This window comes from Leptodactylus fuscus, chromosome 4, assembly GCF_031893055.1.
Source record: "Leptodactylus fuscus isolate aLepFus1 chromosome 4, aLepFus1.hap2, whole genome shotgun sequence".
NCBI lineage: Eukaryota > Metazoa > Chordata > Amphibia > Anura > Leptodactylidae > Leptodactylus > Leptodactylus fuscus.
In genome coordinates this window covers 61,880,915-61,903,356 of record NC_134268.1, presented here as the reverse complement: position 1 = coordinate 61,903,356, position 22,442 = coordinate 61,880,915, and the positions used below count along the sequence as shown (strand labels likewise).

The 22,442-nt window shown below is 41.1% G+C and overlaps 1 protein-coding gene across 1 annotated transcript in view; it reads left to right on the top strand.

Moving 5' to 3' along the window:
* Nucleotides 1-22,442, top strand: part of SPIDR (scaffold protein involved in DNA repair) — a 304,656-nt gene that overhangs the window by 267,777 nt on the left and 14,437 nt on the right. Inside the window, exons 12-14 of the mRNA XM_075270511.1 lie at nt 146-233; nt 12,461-12,604; nt 14,636-14,695. Of these exons, the coding sequence (XP_075126612.1) occupies nt 146-233; nt 12,461-12,604; nt 14,636-14,695 (292 nt within the window). The remainder of the gene's footprint in view (nt 1-145; nt 234-12,460; nt 12,605-14,635; nt 14,696-22,442) is intronic.

The following is a 22,442-nucleotide window of genomic DNA, read 5'->3' as shown; positions in this document are numbered from 1 at the left end:
GTTCTCCATTGTCTTATTTCTGTGAGGAGTCTGGTATTTGCTGCCGTACATCTATTTTTTTTAAAAAAATTACTTGTTGGAGTATACATGTGTAATAAACTATGGTTGTATCATCAGTATGGTTAATATGTGTGATTATTTGTAGGGCTCCAGGGCTCTTCAGCCTTATCGATAGTTTGTGGCCTCCTTTGACACCCATAAAAATTCATGGGCAGAGTCAAGAACAAGCACAGGTGAGACAATAAAATTTGCTATTCCAGTATAGATCTGTGTACTATTAACTTCACTACAGGTAATAAAAGTAGAAAATCTGTCAAGAAAATTCTAAAGGTGACCATGACAACTAAATTAGCCCCCTCCCCATGTACATGTATGCCCTGGGAGAGGAGACAAGCTGCTGGCAGGCTTCCTTTGCTGTAGCTTATTACCCTAGAGAACATAGGAATGGTATTTTGAAAAACAACATGTGCAACCCTTGTTTTCCCCCTTACAACTGGCATTTGAGGACAGTCAGAACAACAGAAGAAATCACCAATATGCTCATCTAATGTGTATGGCCACCTTTATTTATGTAAATGTTTATTCAGAAATAAGACCTACCCCGAAAATAAGCCCTAGCTAGGTTTCCCAGGTGTTTTGAAGTAGTCTTGAAATATAATCCCTTCTTAAAAAATAAGCCCTATCTAGTTTAACTCCTTCCTGACATCTGCCGTGCGATTACAGTACATGACAGGTCCTTAAAGATGGTGGCCGCTCTGTTACAGAGTAGCTACCGTACTACCAGGTCTCGTGGGCATTGTTGAGCATACGCCCCTCCTCCTTACCAGCAAAGTAGCACAACCGCCATGGCTACTGTACTGGGTCTCCACTGTACATTACAGCGGAGACCCGGAGTTAATGCCCACAATCAGAGTGGACTCTGATCGCGGGCATTTTAAAGTGTCACCTCTCCTTCCCTCCAAGGTAGCGCCACAGACCCCACAGTTGGTCCCAACCTCCTATAGTTACTGTACCGGGTTTCCGCTGTAATGTACAGTGGAGACCCGGACTTAATCCATTGTTGAATGTGCCAGTCCGTGACCCCTCCACCCCCAAAGCCGAGCAACTATCCCTGGGGACGGTCCCTACCACAAACTTATTGAATACCCAGAAATTTCCCAGTCCATAAGATATGCTTTTTACACCTTCTTAACACAAGATATGCCACCTACCGTGGATGAATATGCTATGCTCTGTCTTGTTGGAAGGACGTCTGACACAAGGAGATGTCATGTGACCTCTCTCTGGATGGTACAGTCACATGATGTCCCTGAAGACTCCATTCCATGGGTGAATCCTATTGCCCTTTGGGTTACAGGTGGGTGGCCCATCTTTGTGTTCAGGTGTAAACAGCATATTTTATGACTGGGACATTTGTTGATGTTCAATAAGTGTGTGGCAGCAGTTTTTAATTTTTAGTGGGAGAGTGGCCAAACCCTTTACTAACCACCATCTGCTTTCTATCCATTTATTATCATTGAAATACTCAAGAAAAGCATTTTTTTTTTTTTTAGAAATCATTCAAATATGTTTTCCCACGATAGAGGTTAAACTTACTGGTCTATACTTTCTTGGCTAACAAACTCCTTTTTTGTAATATTGACACCATATTTGATATATGACAGTTCTATTGTACCAACTTGGTCATTATTGAATCCTTAAAGAGGTATTTCTAGAGACTTAACAGACATTTACATTTGTAGACAATTAAGTCCTGGTTCACATCTGCGTTCGGTATTCAGTTCGGGGAGTCCGCATGGGGACACCCCCCGAACAGAATACTGAACGCATTGATAAGCGGTGAGCCTATGAAAGCACAACAGACTCCATAGACTATAATGGGGTCCGTGTGTTTTCTGTGCAGTGTCCACACAGAACATGTGGAGAGAACAGTATTTCATGAACTAATTTTCTCTCTGCATGACTTGTGAGGACACTGCGTGGAAATCAAACGGTCTCCATTACAGTCTCTGGGGTCCGTGTGGTTTCATAAGCTCACCACTTGTCAATGTGTCAACGGTATTCTGTTCGAGGGGGCCTCATGTGGACTCCACAAATGGAATACCAAACGCAGATGTGAACCAGGCCTAAAAGTTATACATTTTTGCTAGTATAAGTGATTAAAATTTTTGCTGAATTTTCAGGTTTTGTCTAACCATGTGACAATGTTTTGTCTTGATCGGTTGCCAATAGATATGTGTGGCATTTGTCAGAAAGCCCAGTCATGATTTGCCAGGTTATCTTCTCATACATGTAGTGTCCCTGCCTAATGTCCCACTCACAATATGGAGATCATGGCTTGGTTTCTGACATGTCCTAGACTACAGAAAGTTCCTGCATACATGGTCATATCCATTGGCAACCAATGAAGACAACAGACTGTCACTGCTAATATACAGTGCCTACAAGTAGTATTCAACCCCCTGCAGATTTAGCAGGTTTGATAAGATGCAAATAAGTTAGAGCCTTCAAACTTCAAACAAGAGCAGGATTTATTAACAGATGCATAAATCTTACAAACCAAAAAGTTATGTTGCTCAGTTAAGTTTTAATAAATTTTAAACATAAAAGTTTGGGTCAATTATTATTCAACCCCTAGGTTTAATATTTTGTGGAATAACCCTTGTTTGCAATTACAGCTAATAATCGTCTTTAGCCATGACTAAGGGGTCATATCCCCGAAACGCGTAGGCTTACTCGTCCTTCTGTCCCGTCTGCACAAGGACATATCCATTGGCTGCTTTTCCAAGAACAATATATATATATTTTTAACTTGGAGCATGTCTCCACAATAAAATTTGAAATTTTTTTTAAAAAAACGTATCATCCGGCGTGCTGAGACTACTTCAATTTGCTGCGTCTTTTATAAGACCTGATCAGGCTGGCACAGGTCTCTGGAGTTATCTTGGCCCACTCCTCCATGCAGATCTTCTCCAAGTTATCTAGGTTCTTTGGGTGTCTCATGTGGACTTTAATCTTGAGCTCCTTCCACAAGTTTTCAATTGGGTTAAGGTCAGGAGACTGACTAGGCCACTGCAACACCTTGATTTTTTCCCTCTTGAACCAGGCCTTGGTTTTCTTGGCTGTGTGCTTTGGGTCGTTATCTTGTTGGAAGATGAAATGATGACCCATCTTAAGATCCTTGATGGAGGAGCAGAGGTTCTTGGCCAAAATCTCCAGGTAGGCTGTGCTATCCATCTTCCCATAAATGCCGACCAGATGGCCAGGCCCCTTGGCTGAGAAGCAGCCCCACAGCATGATGCTGCCACCACCATGTTTGACTGTAGGGATGGTATTCTTGGGGTCGTATGCAGTGCCATCCAGTCTCCAAACGTCACGTGTGTGGTTGGCACCAAAGATCTCGATCTTGGTCTCATCAGACCAGAGAACCTTGAACCAGTCTGTCTCAGAGTCCTCCAAGTGATCATGAGCAAACTGTAGACGAGCCTTGACATAACGCTTTGAAAGTAAAGGTACCTTACGGGCTCGTCTGGAACGGAGACCATTGCGGTGGAGTATGTTACTTATGGTATTGACTGAAACCAATGTCCCCACTGCCATGAGATCTTCCCAGAGCTTCTTCCTTGTTGTCCTTGGGTTAGCCTTGACTCTTCGGACAAGCCTGGCCTCGGCATGGGAGGAAACTTTCAAAGGCTGTCCAGGCCGTGGAAGGCTAACAGTAGTTCCATAAGCCTTCCACTTCCGGATGATGCTCCCAACAGTGGAGGCAGGTAGGCCCAACTCCTTGGAAAGGGTTTTGTACTCCTTGCCAGCCTTGTGACCCTCCACGATCTTGTCTCTGATGGCCTTGGAATGCTCCTTTGTCTTTCCCATGTTGACCATGTATGAGTGCTGTTCACAAGTTTGGGGAGGGTCTTAAATAGTCAGAAAAGGCTGGAAAAAGAGATAATTAATCCAAACATGTGAAGCTCATTGTTCTTTGTGCCTGAACTACTTCTTAATACTTTAGGGGAACCAAACAGAATTCTGGTGGTTTGAGGGGTTGAATAATAAATGACCCTCTGAATAAACTTTTCACAATTTAAAAAAAAAATAAACAAAGAAATAACATTCTTTTTTGCTGCAGTGCATTTCACACTTCCAGGCTGATCTACAGTCCAAATGTCACAATGCCAAGTTAATTCCGAATGTGTAAACCTGCTAAATCTGCAGGGGGTTGAATACTACTTGTAGGCACTGTAATTAGAGAAAAATATGTCAAGCGCTGCAAAATTTTTAATTATTTATATTTGAAAAAATGTTTTACTTTTAATTGTCTACAAATACGATTTAAAGTGGTTTTCCAATTAATTCTTCCAAAAACTTAATGAATCTGGACCTGGGGTTTCCAGGCTGGTTCCGACCTTGGGTCAGATGACTGGAACCAGCCCTCGCCCCCTGCATCCTCTCTCATTTTCATAGGTAGTTACCTGGCATTACTATACTCCAGGCCTCATAGCATAGGTAATACCTGTAAAAACGAGAAAGGGAGGAGGCAAGGGAGAAACGAGAAAGGGGAGGAGGCTGGTTCTGATCACATGGCCCAGGTTCAGAAACAGCCTGGAATCCCCAGACCCACCTTTAAAAAGTTGCTGGAAAAGGTAAATTAATTTCCACTCCCCAGACGCCTTTAAAGGATTATTTCCATCAGCTTCCTGCCCTAACCCCTATAGCCGAAACAGTAGCAGCCACCAGTGCTGCTTTACATTGAAATGAAACTATGGAAACAGCATAGCACAAGTGAGCTGCAGAGTAACATTTCATAACACTGAATACTCTTTCTAGGCAAGATATTCACGATTCCTTGGATTTGTACAGGTTTTGCAAAGGATAGAATCACTATACACCATAGTATTTCTACTCTTTGTTAAATGTAGATATAATCTGTAATACAGAGGAGTAACCTGGACACTTTAGGGCCGGGTCACAGTAGTAACATGCAGGTTACTGGTAATTTCTATGCATTACCTGTATTCTCTGTTTTCCCAGTAAATTCAGGGGAAGCACAGGAATTATCAGTAATCCGCATGTAGTTGTCTTGGCTCTGCCACAACATGTACCTGGAAAATCTATCATTAGGCCAGCAAGATTTTCAGCTGCCAGCAAAAACTCTTTTTCCTTTGCGGGGACTTAGTTGTCACATGTCTCGCATACACACCTGACTCTCTGGGGGTAAAAAGTACAGCAATTGCCAAAATTTCAGAAACAGCAGTAAGAACTACCAGGGCTACTGTGTATTAGAAAACGGTGCTACTCCATACTATAACAGTGAGTCCATGGAAGCCTGTGAATCTGCAATATACAGCTCATTTTTCAGAAAGATTAAGTAGAGGAAACACCTCTGACATTTTTGCACGCATTTGTAAGACCTCCACATAAAACACTCCAGGGAATATACAGTGCCGAGTTCCTGGATCATTATATTACCCCTAATAAAGACCTCTGATTGTTTTGTCAGAAAGTAAATGTTCTGGAAATGGGTACAGAATTACAGATTAATGCCTCATAGGTCCTTAATATGGTAACCATTAGCAGAGCAGAACAATATATTAACTTTCTTTAGGAATGAAATCTTCTGTGGGGCTATTTCCAGTACTTGAACCCACGTTTTATGGCACATAGGAAAATTGACAGTGATTTATGGAAAAAAATAGTTATGAGCTTAGTTTTCACTGGATCTGTACTTTATAGAGACCTTTAGTGGTCAGAATCAGGGGCCGACATATTGTACCGTACTGTGTGTGTGTGTGTATATATATATATATATATATATATATATATATATATATAGCTATTGTGCTGCTTATGGATCTAGTATATGAGACGGTGCATTGCACCTTAAAGGGAATTTATCACAAAAAAATTACCTGTCTCTTCTTAAATCAAGTTCTTTATGATGCATGCTTAAAATTTTAAGAGAGGTACTAAATCCTTCCATTTTGGCTCTGGTCTTTTAACCTAAAAATAAAGTGACGTGACAATTCAGGAGGGGTTATTTTTGCAGCAGTCACCTCCTTTACATCACAGACAAGACAGATATTACAATAGAAGATAACACCACTGGACAACCTTTCCATCCACTACTGACAATAGATCATGTCATGGCTTATTTATTCTCCCTCCCTGCACGTTAAGAAAACTTCCCCCTCTCCCATAGACCTCAATGAGTCAGCTCCAGTCTATTGCTGCCTATGACCAGGAGACTGTCTAAGTCTAAGGCCCCACATTGTGAAACACAGATTTTTTTGTTGCAGATTTTGTTGCGATTTTTTTGAGCCAATGTCAAAAATGGATACAAAGGTAATGGGGAAATATATTAAAAGTACTTATAGTTCTATCTTTTGCTCAATCCACTCTGGCTCAAAAAAAGTCAACACAATTAGAGATGAGCGAACACTAAAATGTTCGAGGTTCGAAATTCGATTCGAACAGCCGCTCACTGTTTGAGTGTTCGAACGGGTTTCGAACCCCATTATAGTCTATGGGGAACATATACTCGTTAAGGGGGAAACCCAAATCCGTGTCTGGAGGGTCACCAAGTCCACTATGACACCCCAGGAAATGATACCAACACCCTGGAATGACACTGGGACAGCAGGGGAAGCATGTCTGGGGGCATAAAAGTCACTTTATTTCATGGAAATCCCTGTCAGTTTGCGATTTTCGCAAGCTAACTTTTCCCCATAGAAATGCATTGGCCAGTGCTGATTGGCCAGAGTATGGAACTCGACCAATCAGCGCTGGCTCTGCTGGAGGAGGCGGAGTCTAAGATCGCTCCACACCAGTCTCCATTCAGGTCCGACCTTAGACTCCGCCTCCTCCGGCAGAGCCAGCGCTGATTGGCCGAAGGCTGGCCAATGCATTCCTATGCGAATGCAGAGACTTAGCAGTGCTGAGCTAAGTGATGAGTGATGTAGCAGAGCCGAGAGTGCACTTGAACCCTTGTGCACCCTCGGCTCTGCTACATCAGAGCCGAGGGTGCGCTTGAACCCTTGTGCAGCCTCGGCTCTGCTACATCAGAGCCGAGGGTGCGCTTGAACCCTTGTGCACACGCTGCTTCATCAAGCTAATAGAATGCATTGGCCAGCGCTGATTGAAGCAGAGCTGAATCTGTGTGCTTAGCTCAACTACTCCACCGGTGTAGTTGAGCTAAACACACATATTCAGCACTGCTTCATCACGCCAATACAATGCATTAACCAGTGCTGATTGGCCAGAGTACGGAATTCGGCCAATCAGCGCTGGCTCTGCTGGAGGAGGCGGAGTCTAAGATTGCTCCACACCAGTCTCCATTCTGGTCCGACCTTAGACTCCGCCTCCTCCAGCCGAGCCAGCGCTGATTGGCCAAAGTACGGAATTCGGCCAATCAGCGCTGGCCAATGCATCCCTATGGGAAAAAGTTTATCTCACAAAAATCACAATTACACACCCGATAGAGCCCCAAAAAGTTATTTTTAATAACATTCCCCCCTAAATAAAGGTTATCCCTAGCTATCCCTGCCTGTACAGCTATCCCTGTCTCTTAGTCACAAAGTTCACATTCTCATATGACCCGGATTTGAAATCCACTATTCGTCTAAAATGGAGGTCACCTGATTTCGGCAGCCAATGACTTTTTCCAATTTTTTTCAATGCCCCCGGTGTCGTAGTTCCTGTCCCATCTACCCTGCGCAGTTATTGGAGCAAAAAAGGCGCCAGGGAAGGTGGGAGGGGAATCAAATTTTGGCGCACTTTACCACGCGGTGTTCGATTCGAACATGGCGAACACCCTGATATCCGATCGAACATGTGTTCGATAGAACACTGTTCGCTCATCTCTAAACACAATCTGCAGCAGAAAAAAAAGCTGTGTTTCCACAACATGGAGTCTTAGTCTTAAAGCGTTTTACTAAATGGTGTGAGTGGGGTTGTCCACCCCCAAATCGCCATAGGATTTGTGATCAGTTTGTGATCTTAATAGGTCCAACACCCAATCCCTGCACAGATCAGGTGTTCCAGCAGCATGTAGGCATTGGAAACTGGTGCAGGGGATGGTGAATACATGCAGGCTGTCCTATTCAAGGTATAGTAGTGGTTCTGAGGCAGAGCAGCGCTACTTCTATTACTTTAATAGAAGAGCCTGTATGCGCTCTCTGCCCACTGCTATAGTTTCCTACACCCAGATACTGCTGGTAGAGTTTATTTTCACTCAAAAATATAGTGCAGCAACAAACGGAAACAATACAAAAATAAATACCTGCCCGGCTAGGCTCTAACTAAACATAGAATAGGTTACCTCACCTAGGATAACAGAAATCCAAAAGCCAGTAGAATCATTCAGGACACAGCTCCAAAAATATGACCTCTCTGTTTGCTCTCCAGCCAAGCTCTGACAAAGTGTTGCTGCTGGAGCTGACTTCTTAAGCCTCCTTAACCAGGAGACTCTCTGCAGCTGAGTCGCTGCCGGAACAACCCCAAAGTGTGGACTGGAGGGGGGTGGAATGACAGGTCCCACTACCAATCCTACCTGTCATTCCTAAAAATCCAGCCCAGTAACTGGAACTTTGAAATAACCCTCAGCAGACAATAGTTATCTGCTGAGAAATGTTCTTTCTGGAGTTTTCTCATCTCACCCACTTTAGTAGTCTGGATGAGATGTACACCCTCTCAATTTCCTGAATATATATATTACTCAATTAGATCCTTGAAAAAATATATAAGAAAATAGAACTTTTTTATTTCTTTGAGATTGTTAAAAAAAATGCTAGGTTAGGGAATACCGGGACTTTCCATAAACCTGATTGTTAATTGAGGCGGTTTTGCTTGAAGTTAGAGATATGCAGATATGTGCATCCCTGCCTATATAAATGACATCTAAATCACCTACAAATACCATAGATTTACAAGCACAGCTCCTACATACACAGTCTTGGTAATCAATAATGAAATGTATGCTGGTTTATACTACAGAAATCCTGAACGTCCAATCCCGCCATATACTTGCATACTTCACTAATATGTCTGTACTGAAAGGGAGAAGGGAGTAAGCCACGGTCAAACTCCACAAAAGCAAAAGGATTGGGTAGTTGGATTCCAAGCCCATACACATTAGATGTTCAATATCAGTTTTCTTCCTGGAGATTATAAAACTAATCCCTGTTTTTTTGCATCTTGTCCGTTTCCTCTTTGTTTGTTGTACATATGATGGAATGAATTTTCCTGTACTTTGCTATACTGCCAGATGCCTGTTTATCTTACTGTTAGAAATTTCTATAGCCTAAATGTTTTTTTCAAGTTGTATATGTAAATATAACTAATTTTACTGTACCATGTTCATGTAGAAGCGCTTGTTTTTAATGGTAAGGGCAATAGATTTCAGTCTTTTAAACATACTTGGCATGTTGATCAGATGAAGTAGGAGTTGCAGATATCTCTTGGTATGTGATCGTCTTGGCACCAACTCCATGTTTTGCAACCTGTTGAATTAAATTATGACTGTCTAAAGCAGTATTCTCTAGTTACTGGTTATTTTACTTAGAACAGACCTAAATCTTGCTGAGACACATTTAAGGACGAACATATTTTTGTGCTTAAAGAATTTCTCATGCAAAGAACAAAATCTTAGTGTCCAAGCAGCTGTTTCCATTAATCCCCAGTAATTGAATGTACCAGACTTTAATTAACTCCCAGTTGTTTTTACCAAGTATAGGGGTCCTTGTGAAGACTGATGCCATGCCAAACATATCCCAAAAAGCAGTATGCTAGCGATTTAAAGTCCACGAATATAAGGAGGTGAAAATGTCACGGCTTGCCAGTAATTCAGCATCTTCTTCTTCTCCAATGCAGAGATTATCAGTATTTCTTTGTTGAAAACCTTGTACTTTTGAGCTCCAGTGATGCTGAGATAACCATGTAAACTCATTGAGCTGATTGGGATCTATGGAAAGGCAAAGTACACAAATCCTTAAGAGCTGAGTGCTTGTCATTACCCCAAACTCCTAGACAAGGATTGACTATTTCAATAACATTCCCTTTCTTTTAGTACTAAAATGTAAACCTAAAATATCACTGACGTGTAATTTACTCGGAATTATCTAATAAATCACTCGAGGAGAAAACTTTTCTTTTAATAAATTATGTTTAAAATATAGAGGCCAATATAGAGTCCTATTAGATATTACTAGGGGGGCACCTATTGTTATACTGTAGTCATGTTAGGAGAGTACACAGATCCCTCCCAACCATGTATCAGGTGCTTTCCCTCTAATGATACAAAAAACTCTTTAGTTTGTAACGTTTGTATTTTGATATAGGCTAGACAGAGTGTCATCGATCAAAAGATCTAAATAAGTAAAATGGCTGAATGGAGGCTAAGCATATATGATAAGATGTAAGCAAAAAGCCACCTATGCAGGTGAATTGAGGCCCAAGGGATATGACTGGTTCTCAGCTAGCTTAGATGACCCTGTAAACAACTACAACCTTCCTCTACGCGTTTCGCTGAATAAATTATGCTCTCAGCTCATCAGGAGGACAAGTAAGATAAGTATCTAAAGAAAATGGTCAGGTGTTGCGGTTATAACCACATTTCCCATGTCCCTGATGGTAGGACACGGTACTCCTGTCAAAGCCTTTGTTTGTATTATTAGAGAGAAAGCACCCGATACACGGTTGGGAGGGATCTGTGTACTCTCCCAACAGGACTACAGCATGCCAATAGGTGCCCCCTAGTAATATCTAATAGGACTCTATATTGGAATCTATATTTTAAACAAAATGTAGTAAAAGTTAAGTTTTACTCCTCCAGTGATTTATTAAAATGTAAACCTGATCACATGATCAAAAGCAGCCTCTTTAGTGAACCATTACAAATACTGCACTGTATATTATTTTTCTTAATTAACCTATTATTATTACGCCTTCTATCTAAATCTATTTACTGCCTATCCATTTAAGAAGATCATCAGGTAGTATTTTTCCTTGCCTAAAGTTTCTATGATGCTTCTGAATAAAAGTTGCTCGTGATTCATTTCATTGTAATTTGTAGCAATTGGGCTTTGCTTTAAGCCGCCGATACACATTAAACTATTGTTGGCCGAATCACCCAATTCCAGCCGGACCAGGCGACCATCCAGTGTGTAAGGGGGACCGTTGGTTTCCATCATGCCTGATCCTGAAGTGCTCTGAAACATGTTTTTCTCCCATGTTAAGGAACATGAATGCTTGGCTCAAATGTATGGGAGAATCTGTGAGCGAATAGTTATGTGTATGGCGAGAATTAGATGCATGTGGTTTAAAGCTGTTTTTTATTTTACTCTGCAATCCAAGCCATAAAGGGGTCGTCCGGCTCTTTTTGTATGTAAAGTGCTGTGACCTCTTCACTGTTTACATTGCATGCTGTTTATTTCATATGGCTGTGCAATGTAATTACAGTTTTGTCCCATAGGAGTGAATGGGCTTAGGTTGTAATGAAATTGTATGGCTGCTATGGAACAGACGGCATGCTATGTAAATAGTGAACAGGTTACAATGCTGGTATTTGCACTCTTGCTCCTTCAAGCAGCTGATAAGCAGGATCCTTAGTGTCGAGACACTGCTGAACCTAAGGATAGATCATCAATGAAAAAAAACAAAACAAAACTGGTTTAGGTTGACTGAACCCACCAATTTCATCTCGACTAGCTGTCCATCTAATGTGTATAATTTGGCCGGCCAAGGTTAGTTCGACATATATCAGGGGCAGAAAGGAATGGACATAACGAATATCAATCATGATCCTTTGTTCCCATGATAGATAAGACATCTCTACAGAGTTTGGCAGGAACTTTCTCCCCCTCCCCACAGAGAATGCATGCACACTTGACTGGATTGAGTATGTGAAGGTTGGAAGAGCTAACCGGGCAAGGCCAGCCTTAGGGTAAGGCCACATGGAGCAGCCGTGAGGAGGCCTCAATTCAGATTGATTGATTGTTAATGGCCATGGTGTTTAGCTGGTGAACTGCTATTTCCTTGCAAAATCTTGCAGCCACTTAACAAGCTTGTAAGCCAAGTCCAAATGTATCTCAGCACAAGTCTTGTCCACATTACTGCTGTTGTGTGCGCCTAATTCTTACACATATGATAGAAGTCAACTGTATGCAACTATTACCCCACAAACTAGCCCTAATATTACCCTTATCTCCCCATACTGCCCAACAGACCATGTTCAGATAATGAATGCTGATAAAATAGCAAGAAAATAAACTGTTGGCAGATACATCTGGCAGTGTTTATTTCCCAGAAGAACAAAGTATCAAGCGTGTTAGAGTCCAACATGTCCAGTCCTTTAGTCAGGAAAAAAGTGTTTTGTCCCGATAAATATTAAACTGTCTCATATGTGTGACCGGCATTTCACATAACACAAGATAACCAAGGCCATTATTTTCACTGACAATTCCTCCAGGTACAGGACAACCTTCCTGCTCCCAACTTCTGTTATGTTCTTACTATGCGTCACGAAAAGGGAGGTGACAACATAAAGCAAGAAAAGGCTGTCGCAGATCTGTACCTGCCACCTGTACTTCACAGTCTTGAAGAAATCCTGCAGGTAATTCTGTAAGCATTAGACCCAGTCGTAGAAGAACATACTGTACATATTTCAGAGCGAAACACTAATCCATCATAAAATGCCAAAGTAGATGTTATCATTCCAGTATTGCAGATATTTTGTTAATCTTACATCACAATAGTCAAAAGCAGAGGTGTAGCTGTAGGGAGAGCAGTGGTAGCAGTCACTACCAGGCCCTGCACCCTATGGGGCCCCCAAAGCTCCCTCTGCCACATAAAATATATCACTACTCTAAATGAGACAACATAGTTAGGGGTCTCCAGGCTGGTTTTGCACTGGGGCTCAGGATCTAAAAGTTACACTTCTGACCACAAGGGTTGTGTCTTGATGTCCTTTTACATGACCACATTTTCTGTTCATGATATATATATAGGTGTATATTAGTGTATATAAATGATATTAGCAAGCACATTGACACTCAGTAGCTTCATCTACTTTGAGAAATTATTGTGACTGTATGTGATCAAATGATTATTGCTGTTAGTGCGATTAGTCGTTCACATATAGTTTTATTATTTTGTCACAGTAGATCCCTATTTACATGGGGAGATGTACTCTCAACAAACCACAGGAAAATGGGTACACTTTATGTACATCTAGGGTTAGCCTATTTTTATGTCTAATTAGACAATGGGGCATGTCTTAAAGGGGTTTTGATAATATGCAGGTTTTTTTTTTTAATAGCAACAACCACGTAGCTAAACCATCCGTACAGTTACTGTGACTTTACCAATCTCTTTTGTGCCTCCTTTTTCAAGATCTGCAGCTCCATTACATTTCCATCTAACAGTGGCCAGAGGTGGTAGGTCCTTAAAGAGGACCTCTCACCACCTGCGGCTCATGCAGTTTTATATACCGCTGGAAAGCCAACAGTGCGCTGAAATCAGCTTTCCCTTTCTGTGCCCCCAGTGAAGAGCTATCGGTGCTAGTACCGTAGCTCTTCACCGTCAGAAGGGCGTTCCTGACAGTCAGTCAGGAACGCCCTTCCTCACAGCAGAGACTATAGCGCTGTACTGTGAGAGCAGTGAGGAACTCCCCCTCCCTCTCCTCACAGTACTCGTCCTTCTGACTGTGAAAAGCTACGGTACCGGCACCGATAGCTCTTCACCGGGCCACAGATCATGAAAGCCGACAATGTGCTGAATTCATTGCACTGTCGGCTTTCTAGTGGTATATAAAACTGCATGAGCCCCAGGTGGTGAAAGGTCCTCTTTAATATGGAGCATGCAACTGTATGCTTCACTAGTGAAAACTACATTTCCCAGGTGCACCTTGCTCTGTACAAGCTCTAACTGCTGCACCAGCCATTCCTCCTAACAGGAATTATACAGAATTATTCCTGCACTGTGCAAGCTCCGTTAAGATGGCGCATACATGGTTATATAGCTCTAATCTAATGCGTAGCTACAGGGAATTAAAAAAGAGAAACTTAGCATGCTTGACCTGGATGAAGATGAACTACACAAATATACCCAGTGTAAACAGTGCCCAAACAGAGGTAGGGAAAGGAGGATTACACAAAGTTTATTCTAGTGATATAGACAGTTTGGGTAATTACTTTCAATGTATTTACTTAGCTTACTTATATAGCGCCATCATATTCCACTGCACTTTACAGACATTGTCAGTCATTGTCCCATATAGGGCTCACAATCTACATTCCCAATCAGTATGTCTGGGGGTCAATGATATTTAGCAAAGTTTCTTTTATATGAAATATGACCCTTGAGTAGTTAAAACAGCAATATATCTTGAAGTGACAATAAACACATCAGATATTTAAGGACCTACGAGGATGCTGAGACCTTTATTGGTTTATTGGGGTAATGGTTTATCACTAGTACCCCTTGACATATATACACATGCATTGGATCCTGTCCTGCTCTTGTGTTCTGCTACATGGTTTACTAAGGCATGATACAATGTCCAGCAGCCTGTGCATGACCATTAGTCTTTTCATTTTACTTTCTCATTTCTATTTGTCATTTTTCTCTCCACCTTTATTTCTAGATGACGGCTTTGAGCAAGCAATGCAGTTTTTTGGCAACAGTGATATATGTGAGGCCTGAGGTAAAGTTTCATGTTTTGGCTCCAGAGAGATGGTTGTTTAGAAGTGTAAGACCCAAACTTCCCTGTTCTACATACATGTGAATGATGAAGGAAACTGCAATAGTTCATCAGGGAATTCTAGTACATTTATCATTATTTCAGCCATGTACTGCCAGAATTAAACCCGATAAATGCAGTGTGAACAGAGTCTGATTGTACAAATCTACTGTGGTTAAATGTCAGCTGGGGGGGATCCCACTATGTGTGGACCTACTGCAGCAAGACATGGGATTCCCATATACAGTGCTGTGCAAAACCTTAAGGTAGGCATGGGGAAATGCTGCAAAATTAGGAAAACAAGGGTTAATAGTTTATCTTTGTCAATGAAGAAGAGATAAAAACAAATTATATCAATATTACACATGAACAGTCTAGAGATGAGCGAGTACTATTCGAAACGGCAGTTTCGAATAGCACGCTCCCATAGGAATGAATGGATGCAGCCGGCACGCAGAGGGTTAAGCGGCCGGCACCGGCTGCGTGCTGGCTACATCCATTCATTCCTATGGGAGCGTGCTATTCGAAACTGCCATTTCGAATAGTACTCTCTCATCTCTAATGAACACCCTATGTCTTCAAAACAGCATCAGTTCTTCTAGGTACAGTTTGTGAAGGAAATTGGCAGGGAGGTTGTTCCAAACCTCTTGGAGAACTAAACCCAGATCTTCTGGGGATGTAGGCTTGCTCAATCCTTCTGTCTCTTCATTTAATCCCAGACAGACTGGATGATGATGAGACCAAGGCTCTGTGGGGACTGTATCATCATATCGAGGGCTATATTGAGTTGAATTTGTATATAGTACAAAGGGAAGCAAAGGAGAAACCTACATTCTCTTCTAAATAGCAGTATAAAGCGTGAACAATGAGTATAATAATAATGTAAGAATAATAAATCCCTAAACCACTACCCACGTCACCACCTGCCCAAAAACAAATAAAACACTGCTCATGTCAAAGGAATAAGTGTTTGTCCATGTAGAAGTTCTAATGAATATCAATCGGTATACCTGAAACACTCAGGAAGTGACTGGCGCACGGCCAAGGATTGTGTTTTAATGAAGGATTGCCACGTCAAAGAACTTACGTGTCAATAATTCTTTCTGTAGCAGAAGATAGTTCTTAGTGACATTGTCTGTACATTTGGGGTCATTGTCCTGCTGCAGAATACATTTGGAGCCAAAGTACTAACACTTCTATTTTTCAAAGCATTTGAACTTTGCAGCATTTTTTTCATACTAAAACTTTTGCACAGCTCAGTATATATTGCCAAGAAATTGGGGATTGAATCCAAATAAAATTATCTCTTCGCTTAATGTTGCTTATACGGGCAATATATGTGATAACCTGGAGCAGACATTGTCATCGCTCAGTCCCTGATCTTAGTGAGGCTCATAATCTAGAAGGGATTGCTGTATATTTATACATAGAAGTACAATTTCTCACTTGTATTGTGTGTGTGTGTATATATATATATATATATATATATATATATATATATATATATATATATATATATATATATAGTAAAGTTAGATAGAATTAACACTATTAAAAAAGGTGGCACTGTATTACTGTATTAGGCTGCTCTACTTAGGGGCTAGGCACTAATAGTAAATACCCCTTTTTATTTGCATATTCCTTACCCAGAATCCTTAGCAGGGTATGCATGGTCTTGTAAGTCCCTATACGGTCTGGTCTCTCCCTAAAGCGAGGCATTACTCCTTCTGACTTATGTTCATAGTGACACTGTGTTCTCTTTTATCAGGGGTTTGTTGCTTTGATGATAATAGTAGTATAGTTTACAGCACTATCCCCTATTAAAAATGAAAAACAGACCCTGCCAGACCCCATTATGTACCAGGAGGATCCATCCGTATCTGTTAGAGAATGGATTCATCATACGACCATTGGCCATTAGTGATGAGTGTGACCTTGTTATACATAACTCATCAGATTGTTGCTGGATGATGGAAAAACATCAAAAAGTTTGTAGTCAAAATCTATTCACACAGTCAGAAGAGTCATTTTTTTGCTTGCCGTTATCAGTTGCTGACATGTTACAACACTATACTGCTACTGTTCTTGAGACACAAAGGAAGACGCTGACATCTGATGTCCCGTAAGTGTGTCCACTCCTTATCTGTCCTTGTGGCCAGTCTGTACTCACATCAGCCTTCCTGTCTGTGCCGCTGGATGAGTCTTACTGATAGTCCTAGTCCAGCTCATCCTGCCATGTGGGCCGCACTGTCTTACTGATGAAAGGCTACTGCAGCTTATTTGTTACCAGCTGATAGAGGATAGTTGGGTGGGGGGCTCTGAATATTGTGCCCCACTTTAATTGCATTATGATTGATGGTATAATTGTGGTGACATACAGAATTCGCTCAGGGGATTCTAGAAGTTGTGCTTTGTTTAGTATCTTTACTGTCAAAGTCAGAAGCTTAGCAAAGTTTGATCATTCCTGGGACTGTAAGAGAACAAGATGTAAATGCTAAAAAGCTGCACACACAGACTGAACTGATTTCAGCTTTGTCTCCCACTGCGTAATATAACACATGGCTCACATATTTCTCGAGTAGTGCTACCCTCCAGTAACAATTTCTCACTGCATTAAAAAGACATTAAAATGTATAATTAATTGTTTTATAGTCGGCCTGACCTCACACACTGACAGCTATGACTTCCTATAACACAGAAGGGTAACAGCTTCTTCAGCTGTGGTAGAACTGCAAATCCCAGGCTGCCCTTCAGCACTATGCATTACCTCAAGTGTGAGGGTAGATTGACACATTGGCTATTGTGGTAATACAAGTCCCAGCATGCCATATACGCTTTTATGGCTGAGGGTCTTATTCCAGTGTGTTTATACATGTGGAGATTTTATAGTTCTTGGAAATGTTTTTCTGGAGCGCTTCATGAGGAATGCTGCATGCAGGTTTTCCATGTTATCTTTCTCCATTGCATTTCCTTTTATTGAAGTTAGGGGGTCAATGTCAAATTGACACATTGCAATAGGCGTAGCAATGTAAGGACTTTCCTACCCTTTTGGGATAAGTATTGACCTTTTATTTTATACTAGCTCCACACTAGAGTTGGCCTATCGACTGTTCTGGGTCGTTGAAGGACCAAAATAACGGATCGCTACAACAGTGGTCATATTTAGCTTTCAGCTGAAACTGCTGGACTTGTAAGACTTTTTTTATCAGCAGATTTTAGACAAATGAAAGACTCCCAACGCAGATGTAAACATTGCCTTACTTACCTAGATATTGTTACATACTCACAATATAAATTCTCTATCAGTGTGTCTTTGGAGTGTGGGAAGAAACTCGGACAAACATGAGGAGAACATTCAGGCTTCATGCAGATGTTGTCCTTAGCTGGATTAGAACTCAAGGCTCTGGCACTACAAGACAAACCAGTGCTAAGCTCTCGGCCATTATGTGGACCTTTTTTAAGGCTCAACTAGGTGTGAAGTATAAGGCCAGCCTTACTTTGTTCAAGCATGCATACTTGGCTGATCCTAGACATCTCATACATAAATTAGGCAACAGGCCGCACTTTGCCTGTAGGCACTTTGTGTATTCCTACAGTGCTATCTGTGGCACCATAGTACAAGATTCTTCTATTCTAAAAGCAATGCTTCTAAGGGGAACAGCTCTGTAATTTGGCAACCATTAGTGTATGACATTATTTCTTTGGATTTATAGAAAAGACCTTCATGTGAAATCACAAGCAAATACATTTCACACTAGGTTCACACCAGCGCTTGTACCTACGTTCTTGGATTCCGTTCCCTTCTCCACATTAAAAATGCAGAGAGAAAAGCACTGCAAGTAGCTTTTTTTTCCGCATTTTTCGCCCTTTTTGGGCAGAAACCACACGGACTCCATAGTCTATGGAGTCCGTGAGTTTCCATGGATAACCGTTTTTAAAGCAGATTAAGTTTATGTTTGGGGGGTCCCCAAGCGGACCCTCTGAACGGAAACATGAAAGCAAAGGTGAATCAGGCCTAAGGGCCTTTTTACACTTCCGATAAATGTCCTTAACAGTGCAAATCAACAAGGGTTTGCTCCTTTGTTGGCTGGTGGCTGCCATGTTTACGCTCTTAGACATACTGTAAGAGCGCTGGTTTGCCTGAACAACTCGTACAATTCTGTAGACACTGTAATAGTTTACTTGCACAACTCAGAGATCATATAGAGCCACAATACGGCTAACATAGGCTTATATGTATTTATGCTTTCTATTCTTGCAGAACTACAAACCCCAGCATTCTCATGCAATACTTACTGTTTATAGGTCAGACAGAAAGCTTTTTATAAAACTAAGACTCCCATGCTTCACTGACAGAACAGAGGAAAGCCTACAGATCACACCAACATCATTTGCGCTTATTGTATATATTATTTAGTTGTGTATGCATTTCCATATCTCATGTAAGTATATACATATTATTATACAGTCCGATCTGCTGTCAGTAACAATCAGGGTATAAAGTAGACAGCTGATCCCAGCAGGGGAGATGCTTGAAGTGCATTTTGGCCTCCACTAAAAGTCTTTAGGGATCACAGCTTGAGAGCGCCTGGCTAAGATAACCCGTGTGTCTCTGTGTGTATCCAGTGTTATTTTACAAAACACATGTTGCAGCAGGTAAGGAAGACACAGTACAGAGAACTCACATTCTGATAGTGTAGGCTGAGTTAGAAACTGAGAGATTGAAACTGGGATAAAACACAATTTACTTTTCCTTTGCATGTGTAAATTCTAGATGAATGTTTCCAGTGTCCCATCTTTTGGGGATCCTGTTACAGTAATGACACACTCCACACACGCCGCCATCTGACTCTCTAGCCTTGTTGGTGTCCTTTAATTGTCTTAGCCCCTTAATGTAAGAGACACATTAGACATAAGCTCGGACTCCAGTAATAAAACGTCTTCTGTTGTCCTAGTTAGAGATAGCGGTGTGCGCCATAACTTGATAGGAACTAGAGCAGCGAACCTGCGTCACTTCATTGTGTGCAGATGACAGAGCTGTTGGTTCATTGCTTGGTCACACATTTTTAGGGCCAACCAGGAGAATGGGACTCCAACGTTTTCTTCTCTCTGGGAGATGGGGTCTATACACATGAAATTGAGTAGTTTTTGCTGCCACATACCTGCAGGAATCTCTGTTGGTCTCCAATGTAAAGTATAAAGCAAGCATGTAAAGCCTGAAGCAATAATTTACATGTTGCGTGTTTAACACCTGCAGCACCAGTCACTTTACACTGCTGGTTTTACACACAGTCTGTTGGTGATACTTAAGTAAATCTTAACGTCTTTGCTCTTACTATAGCGTCATCACAGCGGGTTAGCCAATAACAAATGTTTACTGCATATTCTATGAGGCTTCTTCCCTTAAGTCATTTTAATTTGTGTGACTTATAACTTCAGACAATATGGAACATTTGATGTCGTTTCTCTTTCATTACCTGAATTTTGGTGTTTTTTGTATACTTTTTACTGGGGTCCTGATACTGGAACAATGTATAGTGCTAAGTTTCTTTTGATGTATCCCTTTAAGTACCAATGCCTGGCTTTGTGTGACAAATTATATACTGTATGTAAATTTTTGTCTGTTTTTTTTTTACAGCTCATGTACGCAAAGCTGTTTGCATGGAGCCTGTTTGCAGCCTCCATGTGTTGCCATAACGCACTCAGTTTCCATTTTCCTGTAAAAACAATGGGGGGCTGGCGTAGCAGTGGTGCGCGTTTTAGGCACATAGCCATGATTTGCGCCAAAGATGCTTCCAGCTTGCCACTTTTTAAGACAGTGGGGCGGGATTCCAGGGGGCCAGAGCAGGGGGGCCTTGACCCAGCACATTTACTATAAATCATGCCAGAAAACGTTTCGACCTAAACCTTATGCCAGATCCTGACTGGTGTAGATTTCAGTTTAAGCCCATGAGTCCTCCCGAGATGTGCCAGAGGCTCTTAATAATTTTGGCACATGTCTGACCAGCATGGGAATGTATTTAGACTGGCATAGGAAACAGCAATCTTAACAAATTTCACCAAGCATTTATATATGAGAATGCCTTCATACATATGGCATGAGATCCAGCATGCCTAAATTAAATTTTTATTGGACTTTTATAGATGAAATCTATAGCATATGGCGGTATCGCTATGGGAGACGTGTTACGGTTCAGTAAAAATCAGGGTCATAATGCAGCTGTGTGCATGAGTCTTTAATAAAATAACATGGGCAAGAGAAGTTGGGTGTTATTCAATAATTTATAGTAAAAAAATATTTTTAGTAGTAATATACGTAGCAGTTTTAGTATTATGCAGCATATTAATATAGTAGATTTTTTAAAATAAATTTGTAGCTGCATTTATGTAGATCAGAGGTTCCCAAACTTTTTTTTTTCTCATAGACCACTTTCAAAATTTTACTGGTTTCGGTGGACCCCCTGCTTCTAACATTTCTACCATATTCCCAAAACTCGTCAAAAAATGTGAAGATTAGATCTACATAGAACCCCGTCGAGTTTCCCGTGGACCCCTGAGGTCCACCTGGACCACTTTGGGAATCACTGATGTAGATATAATCTTTTATTCACAGTCATGAGACAATTGGTTGTCACCACAATGCTAGGAATAGCTGTTAATGTACTAGGGGGAATAGTAATTCTACAAAATAATTCTAATCCCGCACACAAGACCCTTCATAACTATAAACCACAATATTACAGACTACAGCACACGGGATGACTAGTGTCTATATTCTGTACATAACCTTAGTCCCAATCTGCTGATTTCCATCTGTTTCCTCTCTGAAAGTGTCTCTTTTTTTATCTAACCGCCCCCAGAATTTTTGCAGGACAGTTCACATTCTGCTAGATAAACAAAAAGAAAATGATGGACAAGGTTTCCGGTCCCAAATCATAAAAAGCGAGGTAGTGTGTAAGCAGGTGATGAAACTCACCTTGACAATCTGATCTCAGTGAGTGGGCGAGTTCACTGGTAAACAGCCTGCAAAGAATGTAAGTGGGAGAGGCTATGGTTCACAGATTATCTTCATTCATCATGTCAGTGTACCTTACATTACTGTTGTGGATTTTTTTTTTCACTATTAACCTGGCTAGTTCCAGAGAAGCAAAAGGAAAAACATTTTTCTATACCTAAGTATTTCCTGAGAATCTTCTACTACCATTATGTAGCAAAATTTGCAATGAGCCACAGTAAAATCTGAATACATTACACATGTACGGACTTGTTGCTGATCTTGCTGCAGATGATTTCACCCTATGCATTGAAAAAGTTGAAACCCACAGTAAATATCTGAAGTATGAATTGACATGCAGCGGATATAAGATATGCCACATTTCAATTTCCGCTGCAAGTTTTTTCCGCAGCATGTGGATGAGATTTGTTAAAATGCATTGTATTTGGCTATGTTGAAAATTTTCAGCCACAAATTCTGACGGCAAATCTGCAGCATATCTATCCCATGTAGACATACCCGTACAGATTTCATTTGTTATGTAATACCCAGATATTTTTACATACCTTGCTGTATATTAGGTTACACTCCCATGAATTAATGGTCCGTGTGAGGTCCATATATTTCTTATCATAAACAGAATTGGGATCACATCACATGCCAAACAATTTATAGTCCTACCATGCACTGGTAATATGGAGGTTAGAATGTAGCTGT